At 43.1% G+C, this 22,520-nt stretch overlaps 1 protein-coding gene across 4 annotated transcripts in view; it reads right to left on the bottom strand.

Moving 5' to 3' along the window:
* The window catches only part of LYN (LYN proto-oncogene, Src family tyrosine kinase), a 131,148-nt gene that overhangs the window by 66,039 nt on the left and 42,589 nt on the right, over window positions 1–22,520 (bottom strand). For 2 of the 4 annotated variants that reach the window (XM_002758913.6, XM_078352501.1), the window contains exon 2: window positions 912–1,048. In XM_002758913.6, coding sequence (XP_002758959.1) covers window positions 912–1,043 — 132 coding nt within the window. In that variant the 5' untranslated portion in view covers window positions 1,044–1,048. The remainder of the gene's footprint in view (window positions 1–911; window positions 1,049–22,520) is intronic. The other 2 variants (XM_008982662.5, XM_078352502.1) reach the window with 1 other exon arrangement.

The following is a 22,520-nucleotide window of genomic DNA, read 5'->3' as shown; positions in this document are numbered from 1 at the left end:
GCAGGCAGAAAGGCTTGATAATGGGAATACGTTTCTAAAACACCTGGCCATTTAAAAACATGTCAGACTAGATAAACTATGAAAATTCTTAATAACAGCATTTGGGCTAACATGGAATAAGCTGTTTCCAGCTTAAATGCTGCAGAATTCCATAGAAGGCACGCTATGGGCAATATACATGTATAGAGTGGGAGAATATACCTATACAAAGGATGTAAGCTCTGAAATGAAGTAGATTTCAGTTTACAGTTGTCCAAAGCTCTGTTCTTCCTTTCCATAAAATGCAATGTTAGTTCTTCCTTTGCCAAAGCATTTCCCGAATGCACCAAATAGCACACCGCTCATTAAATTTCTCTAGTGAAGCTATTTTTAGTGCAGCGATTTCTCTAAGATTAGGGGGCAGAATTAGGGGCGTTTTTCCTTAATATTTTAATTCACTAAAGTAAGTCATGACAACTTCAGGATCTGTACTATTTTGAATTAATCAAAGAAAAGACAAGGTATCATAAATATGACACAACAAAAGACACATCAGCACCTATTTTAGTTTCTGATTTGCGTCCCACATTTCCCTTTGCTTCTAGACCACTGAGCTAATCTCACTGCGTATCCTGAGTCACACAAGCCTATATACATATATAGTAGGGTCTTTGCACCAGCAATATGAAAGATGGCCTCCCTCATGTATAAGAATGTGATCAAAGTCCCCTTTATTGTACAAGTGGCCTAGTTATCCCTACAATGTTTGTACATTCTTCAAAGGATTAAGTTACAAAGCATATTGAAAATTATTTGAGGACCAAGTAATCAATGGGATTTTTTTGCATGCACATATTACAGATTGGTGTTTAAACTATGCAGCCGTGCTTTGATCTTGCTGTGGGAATTCTCCCCTGAGACTATCTACTTACTGGCCTTTGCTGCTTATTGGACGTTGGATCTCTCACATAAATAGTTCTTTCAGTATTACGTACTGGTTGAGTCTTCAAATCTACTCCATCGTCATTCAAGCTGTCTTTCCCTTTTGATTTTATACATCCCATATTTCCTGTTGAAATATAAAAGCAACGACATTGTTTTACCATTCCAGAACTGCTTCAAGCCATCAAAATCTCTCCATCAGAGTAGAAAAAAATACACTTTCATTCTTTATCATATACAGATTAATAAACTCAAATGTGAATATTGTTCACAAACAGGTTTGCCTGTTCATTAATTCACTCAAATAATGATGTAGCATCCATTTTCCATCATCCACACATAATTCCAGCTTTAACTATGCTCATATTCTTGTGGCAAAGATGTGTAAAGACTCAATGACAGAGGACCCACAGGATCTAAGAAAGGACACATAACTCAAGCAAGAAGAAAAGGAGGTGGTTAGGGAAAGCTTCCCAAGGAAATGCTCTGTGAGTTGAAATGAGAGGGATGGCAGCCAGATTGCAAAGTCAGCAAAGGGATTCCAGAAAGAAGAAACTTCATACGCAACCACCCTGGGCTCAGGATAACATGGCTCCTTCAGAGAGCTGGATCAACTTGATCTCTTCAGAGAATGAGTTCTATCTAAAACACTAAACACTGCAGTCAAGGAGTGGGTGGGGAAGGCCAGGAGTCAGGGCCAGAGAGGGAGGCACATGCTGGATGCGATGCTGAGTGCTTGATTTTTTACCCTGAAGACAAGTGACACATTCAAGCTGCAGTGTACAAGATAGAGTGGTGGGGGACTGGAAGTTTCAGGGGCAGGTGAGGAAGAGCTAGAATGTGCAGAACCCGGCTCCTGCTAAACATAGCTAGGGGCCTAGGAAGATGGCGTGGCTTTCAGCAAGACTGGAAGTGAAATGAGGAAACACAGTTATGGGAGAGCAAATGCTTATGGGAACTTTCAGGCGATCAAATCCAGCAGGGCTACTCAGTAAGCTGGTTGCGTCAGGAAACCAGGAGGGCAGTGGAGGTAAAAGCAAGACAGCGGCCTCCGCAAGCCACATGGCAAGAAGGGGCTACACATGCACGTCCAAACACCAACTCGGTCATCCGGTGATCCCATTCATGTGGGAAGGGCTGAGCGCTACACAGCCACTCCGGGACTGCAAAGGTAATTATGGATTTGAATCAGATACAGTTCTTGTCTTACAGCATAGCCTCGGGGTCAAATCTATGCATTAAAAACAAAACAAAATCTTTCATGCACTTCACTAGAAGGTGATTCTCACCGCATAGATTCTCTGGACACCGTCCAGGAAACTCTTTTGGGGCACAGTGGGAGCATGGTGCTCCCCATGAGAGGTTGTGATTCTGAAACATTGCCGAATCTGGGACCCAGGGATTAGCGTTAAGTCTAGAGGAAGGGCAGATGATAGGAGTCTGGGGAAGGGGGAGAGACGCTGTGATTAGGCAATACCTCGTGAGGGAGGGATTGCGCTAAGAAACCTCAAGAGCTCTTCTGGGGACCCGGCCCTCCCCAGCATCACTGCCACGCGCCCAGGCCAGCGCTGTCCCGCAGGCTCCCAGTTGGTGTAGGAACTTCCACCTGTTTATCATTTCATTACGTGAGGTATGAAGCCTCTAAAAAGCAACCACACCTCTTTCTGAAACTAGCGAGCTGCAGTTCCCAAAACAAAGGGGAAGCAAGCACTTCTTTGATTCAAAACAGCACATTTTTTTCATACGCTAAAGTCTCTGAAATGGACAAGGGTTTAGAGTTTATCTCTAACTAGCATGGGAGTTCTTTTTTCACCAGTCTCATGCCTCCCACGCCCCGTCACCCTCCCCTCAAAAGTGGTGTTTAACTCATCATCCTTTAAAATAGTGCTTTATAAATGGGCCAATACGTTCATAGCGGCTTGAGGACCCTGCACACACCGCGAGCTCCGGGGCACGAACCCTGCGCGGGTCCGGCCAACTCGCCGGGCACCAGGCCTCTAGATCCAGCTCGCTCCGTGCACAGACCGAGCCCTGACCCAGCAGCGAGCAGCAACCAGGGCACAGGGAATCCTCCGTCCCCTCCCCAGCACACCGGGCGGGCTGCCCCACCGCGTCCCTGCGGCTCCGCTGCCCTCGCCGCTCAAGCCAGCGTCCCCTCAGTACATCTCTCTCTCACTCTCTCTCAGATCCTACAGGAATGTTACCACCCGAGACAGGTCTGCACTGATTCTCACTTGTCTCGTTACCACCCACGTTCCATCACGTATCGGTTTATTTAGGGTCAGCTCCCCCAGCCACATCTAAGCTGCCCGGGACAGCTTCCCTCTACCTTGCTCACTGCAGTGCTCCCAGCACCGAAAACAGCCCCGCTCCACAAAGGTGCTCAAAGAGTGAGAATGAATGCACTTTGGTAGGCCGAGACGGGCGGATCACCAGGTCAGGAGTTCGAGACCAGCCTGGCCAACATGGTGAAACCCCGTCTCTACTAAAAATACAAAAAACAAGCTGGGCTTGGTGATGGGCGCCCGTAGTCCCAAGCTACCCGGGAGGCTAAGGCAGGAGAATCGCTTGAACCCAGTGAGCCAAGATCGCGCCACTGCACTCCAGCCTGGGTGACAGAGTGAGACTCCCTCTCAAAAAAAAAAAAAAAAAAAAAAAAGAAGGGATGGAGCAACTGTGTAGCTGGTGGGCTTGGGACTCCCAGGGGTCCATCAACAGCCCTAGTGCAAAGGTGAGGGAGAAGGAAAGGAGGCAAAACTCACCTGGGTCTGTTGTTCTAAAATAGAGATCTCTAGAATAACTTCCAGTTTATGGAAAATACAGGGGAGAGAGGAACAAGATGATCAGAAAACTCCGTAATGTGCCAGCCTGGATATGTGCCATTTTCTAAAGAAAGCTAACCTGGATATTCCAGCTAGAGGGAATTGATAGAAGCATTCCATATTGGAGAAGACCAAAGAGATACAAACTTGATGGAACCTTGGGGGCTTGGGGGGACACACAGCTGTGATATGTGATAACCCAGGAAGTTGGAATTGACTTATGCATGAGATGATGATATCGGGGAATTGTGTTTTGTAAGTGTGATATGACGGTACTGTGGTTATTCAGGAGAACATCCAGTGAGCATCAGGTGCACAGTGAGGTGTGTAGGGCTGAGGGTTCATGATGTCTGCAACTTTCAACACTTCAGCAAAAATGAGAAGGGAGAAAAGGAAGGGATAAATGTATCAAAATGTCTTAAAAATTAGTGACTCTATGGAAAGCACATAGTCTTTCTTTTTCTGTAGATTTGAAATTTTCAAAATAAAAGTTGGAGGGTAGAAAATAAGAGGATATGATGGACAACTTTATCTCCCCCCCCAAAAAAATCGAGATGGTAGAAACCCCAGTCATGCACAGGAAGGCAGGAGATGCGTCAGCAAAGCACGTTGCCAGAGGCTAACCGAGGTGACGTGCCAGGCAGTGCATCTCTATCTGTTTTTTGGGACGGAGTTTCGCTCTTGTTGCCCGGGCTGGAGTGCAATGGCACAATCTCAGTTCACCAGAACCAGCGCCTTCCAGGTTCAAGTGATTCTCCCACCTCAGCCTCCTGAGTAAGCTAGGATTACAGGAATACGCCACCACATCCAGCTAATTTTGTATTTTTAGTAGAGACGAAGTTTCTCCATGTTGGTCAGGCTCATCTTGAACTCTCAGCGTCAGGTGATCTGCCCACCTCAGCCTCGCAGAGTGCTGGGATTACAGGTGTGAGCCACCATGCCCAGCCGAGATCTCTATTTCTGAGCACTGTAGGAAGTGTCAGGGAGAAAGCCAGCTACTGTGGGGAAATCTGTCCCCCAGCCTCTAAAGGGGACAGAGGAAAAGATGCAGGCAATTGTCCAAGGGCAGTGGTCTGGGGAAGAGGAAGGATGGAAACAAAAGGCAGGTGGAAGTGGGTAGGGTGGTGACATCTAATGTGAGATCAATAGATGGCCATCTACTTATGCTTATTTTCTTCCTGCCATTGTCATGGATAATTGTTTTTCTTATTAAGATGGGTTTCACTCTCGTTGCCCAGGCTGGAGTGCAATGGCATGATCTCAGCTCACTGCAACCTCCACCTCCCAGGTTCAGGCGATTCTCCTGCCTCGGCCTCCTGAGCACCTGGGATTACTAGCACTTGCCACCAGGCTCAGGCAATTTTTGTATTTTCAGTAGAAATCGGGTTTCATTATGTTGGCCAGGCTGCTCTCGAACTCCTGACTTCAGGTGACCCACCCACCTTGGGCTCCCAAAGTGCTGGGATATAGGTGTGAGCCACGGCGCCCAGCCTGCTGTGGATAATTTAACATCAAATGTAAGTACTGTAGTTGAGAAAAATGAAAGCCATGTGGAGAATGAGCCTGGCCTCACTGCTCAGGAGGAGCCGATCTCTGCTCACAGAGTGCAGACTCTCATTCAGACATTCCCCGAGCAGAAACCTCAAGAGAGGTCCTCCATGTGACATGGGGATGAGTAACCCAAACTCAGAACAGGTCTTGCAATTCCTTATGCTGTATGAAAGTACCAGAAACGTAGAAAACATAATATACTCCTGACAAAAACTGAGAGTGGTTCCATGTTTCCAAGTGATATGAGCTACACTTTACAATGATTTCCACCTTAGTATCCTTCTATTACACATTTATAATGTCCTGAGCATCTAATTGAATCCTTGAAGAAGCCATAAGGTCATATGAATTTACAGGAGAAAACTGAGGCTCAGAAAGGTTCGATGACTGGCACACAGCACAGCTAGGAGGGGTTAGGACACAGGGCTAGGACTCACTCACACAGGAGTGTGGTCTCAATTTTAAGTGGGAAGCTAGGTCTACAACCTGGACTCTTACTACTCTGCCATACAGTGGCTGTTTTGAAATGTATGCTTCGTCTATTTATTAGCAATGCCAAACAAAGAGATTATTTTTACGGGCTGCCTCTTTCTCAAAAAAATTTAAAATGCTTTACCACAAAAGAATCAATAATGAGGTCAATAAAATAAAACCAGAAAACCAGACCAAGGCAATGAGAAGAATGCGGATGTGGTAACATTGTGGGGAACAGGTCTGCTGTAACTGACCTGCACATTTGCCCTGCGTTTTCTGGCAGGAAGAGCCAGGGACATCATGAGTCACGGCAGGAGAGGAAGCAGACCAGGCTCCTGATGGGAATGTGTGTCCCCAGTAGGAATTCCAAGTTTGCTTATAATGCACTTTATATCAAGTGCTGTGGATGATGTCGTCAGCAGTGCCTTCAAAACCATTTTTTGGACAGTAAATAAAGGCACATTTTACAGGTAGAGACTTCTGGTTAAAAAAAGATAACTGAGGCTTTGACATGCAAATACAACTCTATGCTGTTCATCACAAAGTTTTACAACATGGTCTAAAGAGCTACAGATGGCCAGGCAACCTTTTGATTACAAAGCAACATCCACTGACACATCCAGAAAATGTGAGGTTGGAGATTTCTCTTTCTAAAAAGTCTTTATTTCATTGGAACAAATATTCATTAGGGGTGACTTATCCTCATTTAGGAAACTTAGAATGTTAGAAGAATGATTTTAATCTCTTTTTTATTTTTTTCCCAGACTCTGGGATAAGTTTTTGGTGTTTGAAAATCACTCTTACCTGGGCCAGGTGTAGTGGCTCAGGACTATAATCCCAGCACTTTGGGAGGCCAAGGCAGGTGGATCACCTGAGGTCAGGAGTTCGAGACCAACCTGGACAAGAGCATGAAACCCTGTTTCTACTAAAAATACAAAAATTAGCCAGGCATGGTGGTGCAAGCCTGTAGTCCCAGCTTCTTAGGAGCCTGAGGCAAGAGAATCACTTGAGCCTGGGAGGCAGAGGTTGCAGTAAGCCAAGAGCATGCCACTGCACTCCAGCCTGGGTGACAGAGCAACATTCCATAAAAAAAAAAAAAAAAAGAAAAAAAAATCACTTACCAGAGGCAGTAGGGTTTTGGTTTTATAAAATCACTCTTACCAGTGACAGTAAGGTGATACACTAGGAGTTATAGTTTATCGCCCTACTGCCTCTTATAAGATCTAGCAATGTCTTACCAATATCCAGCTGCTCAACCAAGATGCAATCTTGCACTTGGAATTTCCCCTCTGGGAATCTGTTCTTTAGATACACTGCACAGGGGCACAAGGATGTCCCCACTAGCATGACTTACATAGTAGAGACAATCTAGATGTCCTCATTAGGGGTTAGTTCTTTAAGTTAGGACAAAGTGACACATTATGAGTGGGTTACAAAGACAGATTTGTATATTTGGACATTCTTTTTTTTTTTTTTTTTTTGAGACCGAGTTTCGCTCTTGTTACCCAGGCTGGAGTGCAATGGCGCGATCTCGGCTCACCACAACCTCTGCCTCCTGGGTTCAGGCAATTCTCCTGCCTCAGCCTCCCGAGTAGCTGGGATTACAGGCACGCGCCACCATGCCCAGCTAAGTTTTTGTATTTTTAGTAGAGACGGGGTTTCACCATGTTGACCAGGATGGTCTCGATCTCTTGATGTCGTGATCCACCCACCTCGGCCTCCCAAAGTGCTGGGATTACAGGCGTAAGCCACTGCGCCCGGCCATATTTGGACATTCTTAATCAAACAATCAAGAATTGCTGATTGAAGAAATATATATACATATTTATATTAGGCTGATGCAAAAGTAATTGTGGTTCTTGCCTCTGAAAGTATTGGAAAAAGCACAATTACTTTTGCACCAATGTAATCTATATCCACAACCCATCCATACACACACACACACACACACATATATGTTTAATGTACACAGGAAAAAAATCTAAGAGGACACCCACCACCTTGTTGGTTAGGTTCTAAAGTCCACTTGCGAGGTGCGAGATCCTGTATAGAAATTCTCTATTGAAATTTCTAAAGAAGACACTATACAATTCCCAAAATATTCTGAAGTAAGGACTATGGAGTTGGATTGCTGAACTTGACTGCTGGGTCCATTGCCTGACTTTGCAATAGCAACTGGTCATCCACCTAAAGAAAACAGAATAGCTATAAACGTCTATGAGGGTCAGAGACAAAAGACGTGGGAGTGGAAAAGGGATAAACACGTATGTGCCCACTGTGTGCCTGGCACTTTGCGTATGAGGCAAGTAAAGCCCGGAGATGAACCAGTGTTAGTTAATCAGAGGTCTCAGGTATGACTGGAGGTTGGTCTGGCTTCAAAGCTGCACTTTTTCTCCTTTGTTGCTTTTATTATTTTTAATTTATTATTTGTGTTGGGAACATTCAAAATGTGCTCTTCCGGCTATTTGGAATACACCATACACATGGTTTTTAATTATCATCACCCTACAGTGCTGCAGAACCTGAAACCTATCCTTTCTATCTAAAAGCTGCACTTCTTTTCTTTTCTTTTTTTTAAGTTGGAATCTCACTCTGTCACCCAGGCTGGAGTGCAATGGTGTGATCTCTGCTCACTGCAAACTCTGCCTCCCGGGCTCAAGCAATTCTCCTACCTTAGCCTCCCAAGTAGCTGGAATCACAGGTTCCTACGACCACATCTAGCTAATTTTTGTATTTTTAATAGATACAGGGTTTCACCATGTTGTCCAGGCTGGTCTCGAACTCCTGACCTCAGGTGATCCACCCACCTCAGCCTCCCAAAGTGCTGAGATTACAGTTGTGAGCCACACCGTGCTCAGCCCAAAGCTGCACTTCTTTACCAATGCAAGGTCTTCTACCTCTCTGTGGAGGGAGCTCCAACTCCAAGAGTTTTCTGAATTAGAGCACTTAGAAAGACAAGAGGAAGGGAAATAGGGGTGGGTGTTGCCTATCTGAAACTAAAGTGATCTTGAGTTTCAAATTAGGTCCAAGCACGGTTCAAGCATCATTTACAGCAATTCGTCCCTAAAAGTATGTCCTCTACACACTTGCATTCTAGTATCAGTTCTATAACTCAAGAAATTTACTCTGCCCCCCAACACAGAAACCCTTAGACACCCTTTAATTATACTTCTTAGTTTACTTTCGGGAAGGAGACTCAGATTAGAGAAACAAAGTCTTCAGAAGAGTTAAAAGCTTTCTCCAAACTGCTTAGCAAAGTGACATGGGGACAGAATAGCCTGATTGGCAGCCTCATTGGCGTTGGAGCTAAGTGGACAGCGCTAGCACTAAGCTCCACCATCAACCCTGTTAATTCCCAACTCAAGCAGCTCAGCCTTGCGTCAATTTTTCCAAATCCTATATATACAGGATTTGGAAATCCTACGGTGGCCTGATCTCGGCTGACTGCAACCTCCGCCTCCCAGGCTCAAGAGATTCTCCTTCCTCAGCCTCCTGAGTAGTTTGAATTACAGGTGTGCACCACCACACCCAGCTAATTTTGTATTTTTAGTTTAGACAGGTTTTCACCATGTTGCCCAGGCTGGTCTTGAACTCCTGACCTCAGGTGATCCACCTGCCCCAGCCTCCCAAGGTGCTGGGATTACAGACATGAGCCACCACGCCCTGATCCTAAATCCCTTTTAAAAGAGAGAGAACTAAAAAGGGCGTAGCCAGACTGTCTTTATTTAAACTAAGATTTTTTACCTTAAATACCATGGTCATTATTTTCAAACATTCTACAGTACTTTTCCTCAATAAGATCTCCCAGCAAGCCAGGGTGGGCACAGCTGGTGAGCTGGTAATCCAGGCTGCCCGAGCTCCAGGGCACAGCTTTCTCTATCTGACCAGCGTGCAACATAAGGCCCTCCTTAAGGCTTTTATGGTTTGCTTTTGTTTTCGTTTGTTGTTTTTTCTTTAGGCAACCTAACATTATGAACGTAAATCCCTGAGGTCATGTGTCACATGTCATGTGTCACAGCAACAGTGATGTGGGCAATGAAGGCGATGCTGTTTTGGTACTGGGAACCCCTCAGATCACAGAGCTGCCTCCATGGTGTGGGCATTGCCTCCAGGCTGTGACCACGGCCCGTGGAGCTGCTCGCATCCATGGTAAGCATCGCCTCCACCACAGAGCTGCTTCTATGGTTAAGTGTCAGCTCCTGTCTGTGACTAAGTGGGGCCATCGGGCTCCCCCTAGAAGGGAGGATATGATTTAGGATAATTGAGAAAGAGGCACCTGAAGGAGCATTGGAAAGAGTAGAGACTGGAGTAGAACCGGTGTCCAAGGCGCCTGCCAGCCCCTTTGACTATTAAGCATCAATCGGGAAAGGGGAGGGTGAGGTGGGAAGTGGCTTTAAGACTAGCTAGTTACAGGATGCGCCTCCCTCGACACAGGAGGGGTGTCGCTGGGTCTGCAGAAAGAGCTGGCTCTTCTGTTCATGTCTCATGCAGGGTTGAGCACTGAGGAAAGGGGTGTCAAGACAAAGCAGCCGGATGCTGTCTCAGGGCTCCCCTCTTTCTGCCTGTCAGGGTTTCCAGGGGATCCAGAAGTTTCCCGGCTGCATGCACTTGCACGATGGGCATCCATATAACATCCCTCAAATCAGCAATGCCCAGTCAAATCTCAGCGGGCCAGTGTACCACCTCGGCCATCCCAGCAAGCCCACAGGTATACACAGACTATGGGGAGAACCGACGGCTTCTTTCTCCCAAGTAGCACAGCAGCAACCCTATACCTACCTAACACCATATCGGAAAGGAGTGGTGGGGGAAAGAAGAGACAGTCATGACGGAAGACAGATTACACTGGAAAAGATTCCAGACCTGTTGGCAAACTTAAGATCTTTTCTTTTTTTTTTTTTTTCATTAAAAAAATTTTTTTTCCTGCAGTGGATATCAGCAGCTTAAGCTGTTTCCTTACGTGCTGCTATCCAGAGGGCTGAAAAGAGAATAGTCACAAAATCTAAAGTGGCTTTTCTTTTTCCACACAGCTGAATTACAGTGTATGTATTCACTACACACAAAATCGCAGTGTATATATTTGCTACACACAAAATCGCAGTGTATATATTCGCTACACACAAAATCGCAGTGTATATATTCGCTACACACAAAATCGCAGTGTATATATTCGCTACACACAAAATCGCAGTGTATATATTCGCTACACACAAAATCGCAGTGTATATATTCGCTACACACAAAATCGCAGTGTATATATTCGCTACACACAAAATCGCAGTGTATATATTCGCTACACACAAAATCGCAGTGTATATATTCGCTACACACAAAATCGCAGTGTATATATTCGCTACACACAAAATCGCAGTGTATATATTCGCTACACACAAAATCGCAGTGTATATATTCGCTACACACAAAATCGCAGTGTATATATTCGCTACACACAAAATCGCAGTGTATATATTCGCTACACACAAAATCGCAGTGTATATATTTGCTACACATAAAACGCTTGCTACACATACAATGCAGTGGCTTCTGGAAACAGTGGCGAGAGAAGTCTACAAACCACTGAATTGGATACTTTAAAGGGATGAGTTTTATGGTATACAAATTTTATCAATAAAAAAATTAATCTAAAATGCCCTATACTCCCAAAAAAGAGAGAAATAGTACAGTATGGCTGATTCCTTTATTTTATTCATTTTTTTTTAATGTAACAAAAAAATTTTTGAGACAGGGTCTTGCTCTGTTGCCCAGGTTGGAGTGCAGTGGTGCACAGTTCACTGCTGCCTCGACCTCCTGGGCTCCAATGATCCTCCCACCTCCGACTCCCCAGTAGCTGAGACCACAGGCACATGCCACCATTGCCGGCCTAATTTTTTAGTTTTTTGTAGAGACAGGATCTCACTATGTTGCCAGGGTTGGTCTCAAACTCCTGGGCTCAAGCAATGCTCCTGCCTTGGCCTCCCAAAATTCTGGGATTACAGGCATGAGCCACCATGCCAGCCTTAAATTTTAAAATATTTAATTGACAAAGATTATATATATATTCAGTGGTTTCTTGTTTATTAGTTTTGTTTATACCTTTGTGATCCAAATCTGACACATTTTATCTTCTGTTTGCTGATGTGTTTACCTGGTTTGAAGCTCCTTCTTTTTTTCTGAGATGAGTCACACTCAGTCACTCAGGCTGGAGGGCAGTGGTGTGATCTTGGCTCACTGCAACCTCCACCTCCTGGGTTCAAGTGATTCTCCTGCCTCAGCCTCCTGAGTAGCTGGGACTACAGATGCCTGCCACCACACCCAGCTAATTTTTGTACTTTTAGTAGAGATGGGGTTTCACACATTGGCCAGGCTGGTCTCGAACTCCTGACCTTGTGATCTGCCTGCCTCAGCCTCCCAAAGTGCTGGGATTACGGGTGTGAGCCACCATCTTCGGCTGAAGCTCCTTCTTTATTATCTACCACAAGACATAAGCACAGCCACAGGTAGGCCCAGGGGTCATGTAATCATCAACGATGTGAAAGGGTAGTAGCAATTTGTAAAGCTAACCTGACACTGAGCTATCCTAAAATCATGATGCATTAAAACAGAACCTTAATACAACACGGGTACAGTTTTAATCACTACATTTACTAGAGTGGTGCCAGAAAAGAAATGCAAGACAATTAAAGAGGTATATGAGGGTCAAATACCTAGAAGATTGGCACCTAGAGCAGAGAAACTGAAGGGAAATGTGTCTCTGCCTGGAAAGAAGAGCAGCGAGGATCATGAGCAGGGGTGAACTCAGGAAGCCCGTCTGTGGAGTCCAGCCTGTCGTTGACAGTCCTGTAGTTATCGACAAAACCACTCTCTTCTCTGGACTCTAACTGCCTCACTGGGCTTGGCATGAGAGGGTAAGTGATATGATCTTTAACTTGACGATACACATTAAAGTCCTTTAGACTGTACGCACTTCTTAACCCAACATGACCACTTCCTGGATAAATTACTTAGAAGAAAATGGCTGGGCGTGGTGGCTCATGCCCGTATTCCCAGCACTTTGGGAGGTCAAGGCGGGTGAATCACAAGGTCAGGAGATTGAGACCACCCTTGCTAACACAGTGAAAACCCGTCTTAAAGAAAAAAAAAAAAGAAAGAAAATAACTGGGGGCTATACAATGCTCTATACAAGAGGATACTTACTGTGGGTCAGTTTGGAATACCATAGAGAAATACGCTTGTTTGCCAAATTACAGGTCACTGGTTAAATAAATGCAGATCAGCTCTCAAAATTCATATCATCGTAGCCAGTTCTGTGAGAATTTTCAACTTACAAGATGCTCAGTTCACCAAAATTTGTATATTTTAATTATGTCAGATTTATGTAATTTCATATTAGATGGGATAGTTTTAACAGCTTAAGTTTACAACAGTTTGTATTAATTGCAGTGCTTTCATAGCTTGAGTACAATCATTTTTTTAATAATTCAACTTTTATTTTTGGTTCAGGAGTACATGTGCAGGTATGCTACATGGGTATATTGCAAGATGCTGAGGTTTGGGGTATGAATGATCCCAACACCCAGGTGGTGAGCATGGTACCCAACAGTTTTTTAAGCAAATGTTCCCCCTTCCCTACTTCAGTATTCTCCCGTGTCTATTGTCCCATCTTTATATCCGTGTGTATTCAGTGTCTAACTCCCACTTATAAATGAAAGCCTGCAATTTGGTTTTCTGATCCTGCATTAATTCACTTAGGATGATGGCTTTTAGCTACATCCACGTTGCTGCCCAGGACATGGTTTCCTTCTTTTTTATGGCTGTGTAATATTCCCTGGTACCTAAATGCAAGTGTAGTAATTCTTATCAAATATACTTGTTTTAGGCCTGGCATGGTGGCTCACGCCTGTAATCTCAGCACTTTGGGAGGCCAGGGCGGGAGGATCACCTGAGGTAAGGAGTTTGAGACCAGCCTCACCAACATGGCGAAATCCTGTCTCTACTAAAAATACAAAAATTAGCCAGGCATGGTGGTCCATGCTTGTGATCCCAGACACTCGGGAGGCTGAGGCAGGGGAATCACTTGAACCTGGGAGGCAGACGTTGCTCTGAGCCAAGATCACTCCACTGCACTCCAGCCTGGGCAACAGAGTGAGATTCGGCATCCCCCGCCCCCCCAAAAAAATACACACACACACACTTATAAATATAATTGTTTTAAAAGATTTTGAAGATTTCCTTTTGATGAATGTTCGGTTTTTTTAAAGCTAAGGATTATTGAGCCTTCTCAGAACTACATTAACCTGTTACTAGTAATTAGCTCAAGTTTCATGAGACATGGTTGTTTCTGTAGTTTCCTAATTCACTTATTGCTTTATCGCTCCTTACATTCTTAAAATTTTAATTTTGAAATTCTTCAACCTTAATGTCATCTTTTATCACATTTGAGATTCAAGGCCTCTTCCTCTTTCTGATATCCCTCTGCACAGCACCGCTTCCCTTCCACATTTCAGGATGCTTCTATCCTTTCCTCTCAAATGGTTTGGCAAACAGCTGCCAGGTTAACACATCCTAATTTCACCTTCTCAGAAACTAAAGTTTAAGCATTCATATGTGTTGGAAATGATTTGTTCACCTCCAATATCTTATTGAGGCTTATCCATTTCAATTTAAACTTAACATTTCATTTTTCCTAATTGCAGAAACCAGGTTCACATGTCATTTGAAGAACTTGCAGAATCACATTCAAAATGTATTAAGTTTTTAAAATAAAAATAATATTCAAGTAGTTAAAAGAAACAAGTCTTCTGGTATAGTGTAACATGTAAGAAATCGTCAAATTGGCCTTCTGGTAATTGGCTTTTGGCAAATTGATCTAGAACATGATACCTCAACACAAAAGAATGCTATGTGGCCATTAAATTATAATACATATGACATAAAAAGATATTCATAATATAAGTGAAAAATTGTAAAAACAGTATATATAGCATGATATCATTTTGTGAGGGGGGAAAAGGTACAAATGATAGAAAAAAAGTCTGAAAAGAAATAAGCTAAAATAACACAATGTTCATCTACAGCTTTTTTTTGGTTTTGCCTTTTCAAATTTTTAATTTTCCCATCATATACACCTTATTTAAAATGTATATGTATATATACACACACACATATATATATGTATACATACAAAAGCAGAGTTTGGAGGCCCTTAGGTTGCTCAGTTCCCCTTAGTCTAAAATATTAAAATGTTTTCCATTCTGTACAAATTATATATATACAAGTATACAATGTATTTTATTATAATACAAAATATATAGACAAGTTATATATGTATATATAGTACAAAAGGTAAACAATATACATATTTATGTATAACTTAAAAGTTATGTATAGGATACATTACACATATGTTATGTACAAGTTATATATAATATATTTAAGAATATATATTTTATTATATATAACAAGTAACATATAAGTTATATATAACTTAGTTATATATACATATATATGTATATAACATAGAAAAATAAAAGTTTTTAAAATTTTGAAGCAAAATAAGAGAATCTGAACCCATGGCCTGAGGTCCCTCCAACTCTGATTGTCTACGGGAGTAAAGAACCTAGAGAGTGGCCATGTATGGGGCTCACACCTGTAATTCCAGTGCGTGCACTGGAGGCCAAGCTGGGAAGATTGCTGGAGCCCAAGAGTTTGGGGCTACAGTGTGAGGTAAAAGAAACAGGCCCTGCCAAGGTGCTGTGGTGAGCTGAGGGCCACAGCAGGAGCTGGTATGACTGGAACGAAGCCAGCAGGGGGAGGAAGAAGAGACAAGACCAAGCCTTCAACGTGCATATGGCAAGACGCCTCCACCACGGGCAGCATCTCCATTTGCATAACTTAGTTGAGCAATTTCACACTGAGGAAGACAACAGGGCATTGCTGAAACAAGTGGGGGTTTTTTGGTTTTGTTTCTCTTACAATAAAAGGGAACACTATGAAAACAAGATGAGCTCATGGAAACTTATGTAAGGTAGGGAAATAGATCATTTAAAGGACCAGAAGGGGACATCTAAAGCAGAGTCTGAATTATGTATATCCAACCAACCAAGGAGTGTTATTAAACATCAGCTTTGTTTCCAGATTCGGATTTTTATGATCAACAATACAGCCACCCATATTCAGAAACATACATAATAGTGTATTTACGTCCCACTTTCACAGTTAGCTTAGCTAAATGCATGTAACATAACAGAAACTTTTATGAAATCACGAAAAAGTGAAACTCAGCTCAAGACACCTAAAAGAAGTGGAATGTTGTATCACACTATAAACTTCTTCTGCCTAGTAGCCAGAGATGGCAAATCAGCAGGAGTCTAGGTTAGCTAGAGCAGCGGTCTCCAACCTGTTTAGCACCAGGGTGGTTTCATGGAAGGCAATTTTGCCCTGGGGGGTTGGAGGGGAGCATTGGAGGAGGTGGTTTCAGGATGAAACTGTTTCACAAGGAGCACACAACCTAGATCCCTCGCTTGCACAGTTTACAATGGGGTTCGAGTTCCTGTGAGAATCTAATACAGCGCTGATCTGACAGGAGGCACAGCTCAGGCGGTAATGCTTGCTCAACCGCTGCTCACCTCCTGCTGTGTGTCCTGGTTCCTAACAGGCCACAGACCAGTACCACTCCACGGTCTGGGGGTTGGGGAAGCCTGATCTAGAAGACAAGGCAAAGAGGAAAACATATCCATGGATATAAATAAATCTGCTTCTCTACAACAGGGTTTCTTAATCACAGCACTGCTGATATGTCAAGCCAAAAAATTATTTGTTCTGACGTTGTAGGATACTTAGGAGCATCCTTTGCTTCCATCCACTGGATGCCAGTAGCATCTCTCCAGGCCTCCCAGCTACCAGTTAGGACAACCCAAAAACGTCTCCAAACATTGCCAAATGTCCCCTTATGAAAGCTGCTTGCCAGGAAATCTGATGCTTTAATTGCTGGTAATAACTCAATCATTTCTGTTGTTAGACAGAGAGGCAAATAATATGCTTTCTTACTCATTCATGAACAGTAAGTTGAATATCCTTTTACTTACTTACTTATTTATTTTTGAGGCGGAGTTTCGCTCTTGTTACCCAGGCTGGAATGCAATGGCGGGATCTCAGCTCACCACAACCTCTGACTCCTGGGTTCAAGCAGTTCTCCTGCCTCAGCCTCCAGAGTAGCTGGGACTACAGGCATGCGCCACCACACCCAGCTAATTTTTGTATTTTTAGTAGAGACAGGGTTTCACCTTGTTGACCAGGATGGTCTCGATCTCTCGACCTCGTAATCCACCCTCCTCAGCCTCCCAAAGTGCTGGGATTATAGGCATGAGCCACCGTGCCCAGCCCTAATATCCTTTCATAAAATACCAGTGGCAAACCAGCAATCATGTGTAAAGAGATGCCTGCCACTATCCCTGTACACAGATAGACACAAAGACACACACACACATCTGCTATCTATCGGAACAGACCCAAAGACTTTTTATGAAAAAAAGCATCACCCCAACTGTACTCCTGAACACAAAGATGGCAGAAACAGTAAGAATAATCTGTTCTACCAATCCTCACTTCTCAGGAGGAAACCAAGAGTCAGAGTCAAACCAAGATTAGTTACTAATAGATTTTATCTTCACTACAAGTAACAAAGAGACTCACTACATATGAATAGAATAAACAGCCCAAAAATAGAACCGCATAGAGTCAACTGATCTTTCACAAAGAAGCAAAGACAATTCAACATTGAAAGAATATTTTTTTCAATAAATGGTACTGGAGCAGCTGTATATCCACATGTAAGTAAATAAATAAGTATGTAAACAAATAATCTAGACCCAGATCTTAGATCTTTCACAAAAATCAACTCAAATGAATCACAAACCTAAAACACACACACACACACACATATAAAACTCCTAGAAGATAACAGGAGAAAAGCTAGATGACCTTGGGTTTAGTGATGACATTTTACCTACAACAGTAAAATGATCCACGATCATGAAAAAAAAAAAAAAAAGATCTATGAAAGGACAAACTATAAATTGAACTTCATTAAAATCTAAAACTTCTGCTCTGTGAAAGACAAGCCACAGATTAAAAGACAATCTTTACAATACACATATCTAATAAAGCCATGGTATTTAAAATATACAAAGAACTCATAAAACTCAGTAATAAGAAAACAACCTGCTTTTTAAAATGGGCAACAGATCTGAATAGACACCTCATCAAGGAAGATATACAGATGGCAAATGAGTACAAGAAAAGCTGCTCCATATTATATGTCACTTGGGAATTGCAAATTAAGGCAACAATGGGCCTGTAATCCCAGCACTTTGGGAGGTTGAAGTGGATGGATCACCTGAGGCCAGGAGTTCGAAACCAGCCTGGCCAACATGGTGAAACCCTGTTTCTACTAAAAATACAAAAATTAGCCAGGCATGGTGGCACATGCCTGTAGTCCCAGCTACTCAGGAGGCTGAGGCATGAGAATCACTTGAACTCAGGAGGCAGAGGTTGCAATGAGCTGAGTTTGTTTGCACCACTGCACTCCAGCCCGGGCAACAGAGCGAGACTCTGTCTCAAAAAAACAAAACAAAAAGCAAACAAACAAAAAAAGCAACAATGAGATATACCACACCACTAAACACCTATTAAACAGCAAAATCTAAAACACTGACTACACCAAATGCTGACAAGGATGTAGAGCAACAGAAACTCCAATTCATTGCTGGGAGAGTGTAAAATGACCCAATCATTCTAGAAGCCAGTCCTGCAGTTTCTTATAAGACTAAGCAATACTCTTACCATATGATCCAATTACTGTGCCCTTGGTTTTTACCCAAGTAAGTTGAAAACGTATGTCCACACAAAATCCTGCACAACAGATGTTTATAGCAGCTTTATTCCTTTTTTCTTTCCTTGGGACAGAGTCTCGCTCTGTCACCTAGGCAGGAGTGCAGTGGTGCAATCTCTGCTCACTGTAATCTCCGCCTCCCAAGTTCAAAAAATTCTCCTGCCTCAGCCTCCTAAGTAGCTGGGATTACAGGCATCCGCCACCACACACAGCTAACTTTTGAATTTTTAGTAGAGACGGGGTTTCATCATGTTGACCAGGCTGGTCTCAAACTCCTGACCTCAAGTGATCCTCCTGCCTAGGCTTCCCAAAGTGCTGGGATTACAGACATGAGCAGCTTTATTCCTAATTGAAAAAACTTGGAAGCTACTGAGATGACCTTCATTAGGTGAAAGAATAAACAAAATATGGTATATCCAGACAACAGAATACTATTCAGTGCTAAAAAGAAATGAGCTATCAACCATGAAAGGACACAGAGGATCCTCAAATGCTAAGTCAAAGAAGCCAATCTGAAAAGGCTACATACTGTTGATTCCAACTATATGACATTCTGGAAAAGGTAAAACTATGGAGACACTAAAAAAGATCACTGGTTGCCAGAGGTTTGGGGAAGAAAGGAATAAATATGTGAAGAACGGGGATTTTGAAGGCGGTGAGACTATTCTATAGGACTGTAATGGTGGATACATGTCATTATACACTTGTCAAAATCCATGAAATGTACTATACCGAGAGTGAATCCTAATGAAAATTGTAGATTTTAATTAATAGTAATGTATCACCATTGGCAGGTCAGTGATAAATGTACCGCATTCATGTAACGGGTTCATAATACGAGTTAACTACATGTTAATTATAAACTGGTTGAGGTCAGTGATAGTTAGATGGCCGCTATTTGTATTTTCTGCTCAATTTATGTAAATCTAAAACTGCACCTTTGGGCGCACTGCCTAGGAGTTAGCCAGGCTCCACAAGGAGCAGTTAAAAAAAAAAAAATATATATATATATATATATATATATATATATATATATATATATATATATAAACTGCTCTAAAAAATAGTCTATGGATTGTTTTAAAAACATATTGTGGCAGGCTGGGCGTGGTGGCTCATGCCTGTAGTTCCAGCACTTTGGGAGGCTGAGGCGGGTGGATCACTTGAGGTCAGGAGTTCGAAACCAGCCTGTCCAACATGGCGAAACCTTGTTTCTACTAAAAATACAAAATTAGCCGGGCATGGTGGCGCGTGCCTGTAATCCCAGCTACTCGAGAGGCTGAGGCAGGAGAATCGCTTGAACCTGGGAGGCGGAGGTTGTAGTGAGCCAAGATGGTGCCACTGCACTCCAGCCTGGGCAACAAGAGCAAAACTCCATCTCAAAAACAACAACAACAACAAAAAACATATTGTGGCAGCACAGGCAGCAGTCCATTTACTTGGGAATCAGTATTTCAGGAAATGAACCGTCCATTTTTAAGAGTGCTGCCTGAAAATATTTCTACAAGAAGTTGCATGTATCCACATAATGCGCCTCTTAACACCTAACAGTCTTTACAACGATCAAGGGCAGGCTGTAACCTGCTCTGTCTTCATAATTCTGATTTAAAACACAATAGAATGTCATTAGATCCTCTTGGCTTAATTCCCAAACTTCTTCAATTTTAGGTTCAGAAAATAACTGATAAGAGCTGGGAAATCTATTAATGTTTAATAATAATGTTTAATAATTAATAAAATCGTTACTCCTAATATGCCCATAGCCATTTATGATAAATGAAATGCACCGTTCAGTTAGGCTTATGAAAATGGCAAGGCAAAGTACATCTGATAATGTGGCTCTGAGCTTACGCACCTGTACATGCACAGCGAACAGGCTTTTGTCAGCACTTAGTAAAGCTGCAGAAGCACCTTACCGCAGCCATCGACTGTTGTCAATCAATCATTCAATGAGTCAATGAAGTAAACACAGGATGGGCAGCAGGTACACAATGCATGATGCCATTCAGTGGAGAGCATAGAACCACTGAGTTGAAGGTAAGAAAGTGGTTGGATCTGGGGGTGAATCTAGGTGGGAAGGGCTTCGGGAAGGTGGGGCAGGAATTTGCTGTTTTATTTTAAAGCTTTGTAGTTACTTTGGTTTTTAAATCATGTGCAAGAATCCCCTTGAAAGCGATAAAAATTAATTTCTTAAGGATGGCTAAAAGAATTGTGTAATTAAATAAAAAATGCTTGTAATTTAATTTTTTTTTTTTTTTTTTTTTGAGACGGAGTTTCGCTCTTGTTACCCAGGCTGGAGTGCAATGGCGCGATCTCGGCTCACCACAACCTCCACCTCCTGGGTTCAGGCAATTCTCCCGCCTCAGCCTCCTGAGTAGCTGGGATTACAGGCACGTGCCACCATGCCCAGCTAATTTTTTGTATTTTTAGTAGAGACGGGGTTTCACCATGTTGACGAGGATGGTCTCGATCGCTTGACTTCGTGATCCACCCTCCTCAGCCTCCCAAAGTGCTGGGATTACAGGCTTGAGCCACCGCCCCCGGCCCTTGCAATTTAATTTTTATAAGACAAGATAAAAAGTTTTATATGCATTATGATTATGTAATAAAAATGTTTGGAAGCAATACTAAAATTAAACTAAATCAAACATATTTACATCAACGCTTTTATAATTTTTGTGGTGAGCTGGTTTTTCATTTTCTTCATTGCCAAAGTGTCCACAATGAGCTATAATGATTTACTTTTATAAAAATATAGTTGTAAAAATTAAAAATCAAACACAGCAAGACACTTTTTTTATACCAGTCACCAGCATCCAGGGTGTCCTCAGAATCTTGCCCGTAACTGTGGACAAGCAGCCCTCCAGGTGATGTTTCTGCTCCATTCTGATGCTTTGGCATTACCACCAGCCTGCTTCCTCATCCACGATAACCGCCCTTCCCGGCACAGCTGTGGTGGAGTTTAAATGCCTTCACAGAAGACAAAGACATAGAAGGCCCTTTTCCCTCAAGGCCTGGCACATCCAGAAGCTTGAGGTAAAGTATGAAGGTCAAAAGTCAGGCACTGATTTGAACCTAGCCCAGGATGTAAAACACAAAAGAAACATGGCGGAATGCGAATTGGAAAACACTCTGGCAGAGCACAGTGGCTCGGACCTGTAACCCCAGCACTTTCGGAAGTGAGGCGGGAGGATCGCTTGAGCCCAGGAGTACGAGACCAGCCTGGGCAACCTAATAAGACTTGTCTCTGCAAAAGAAAATTTAAAACTTTGCCAGGAATGGTGGTGTACGCCTGTGGTCCCAGCTACTCAGGAGGCTGAGGTGGGAGGATTGCTTGAGCCCAGGATTTGAGGCTGCAGTGAGCAGTGACTGCACCACTGCACTCCAGCTTGGGCGACAGAGTAAGACTCTGTCTCAAAACAAAAAAAGGAGGCCAGGCGCAGTGGCTCACACCTGTAATCCCAACACCGAGAGGCTGAAGCAAGCAGATCGCCTGAAGCCAGGAGTTGACCAGCCTGGCCAACATGGTAAAACCCTGTCTCTACTAAAAATACAAAAATTAGCCAGGTGTGGTGGAGGGTGCCTGAATCCCAGCTACTCAGGAGGCTGAGGCAGGAGAATTCCTTGAACCCAGAGGTTAGAGTGAGCCAAGATTGCACCACTGCACTACAGCCTGGGCAACAGAGCAACCCACCGTCTCAAAAAGAAAAAGAAAAGAAAAAAGAAAACCATTCTTTGGACTAAGCTTGAAGCCAAAGCAATGACATATCAAGTGACATATCTGCAGTGTATGATACTAGAAGTGGACTGCAGAGTCACTGTAAACTCACTCTAGGAGTTTAAAGGTGAAAAAGGGGAAATGG

This window comes from Callithrix jacchus, chromosome 16 (assembly GCF_049354715.1).
Source record: "Callithrix jacchus isolate 240 chromosome 16, calJac240_pri, whole genome shotgun sequence".
NCBI classification, from domain to species: Eukaryota; Metazoa; Chordata; class Mammalia; order Primates; family Cebidae; genus Callithrix; species Callithrix jacchus.
This window is presented reverse-complemented; position numbering and strand designations above follow the sequence as displayed.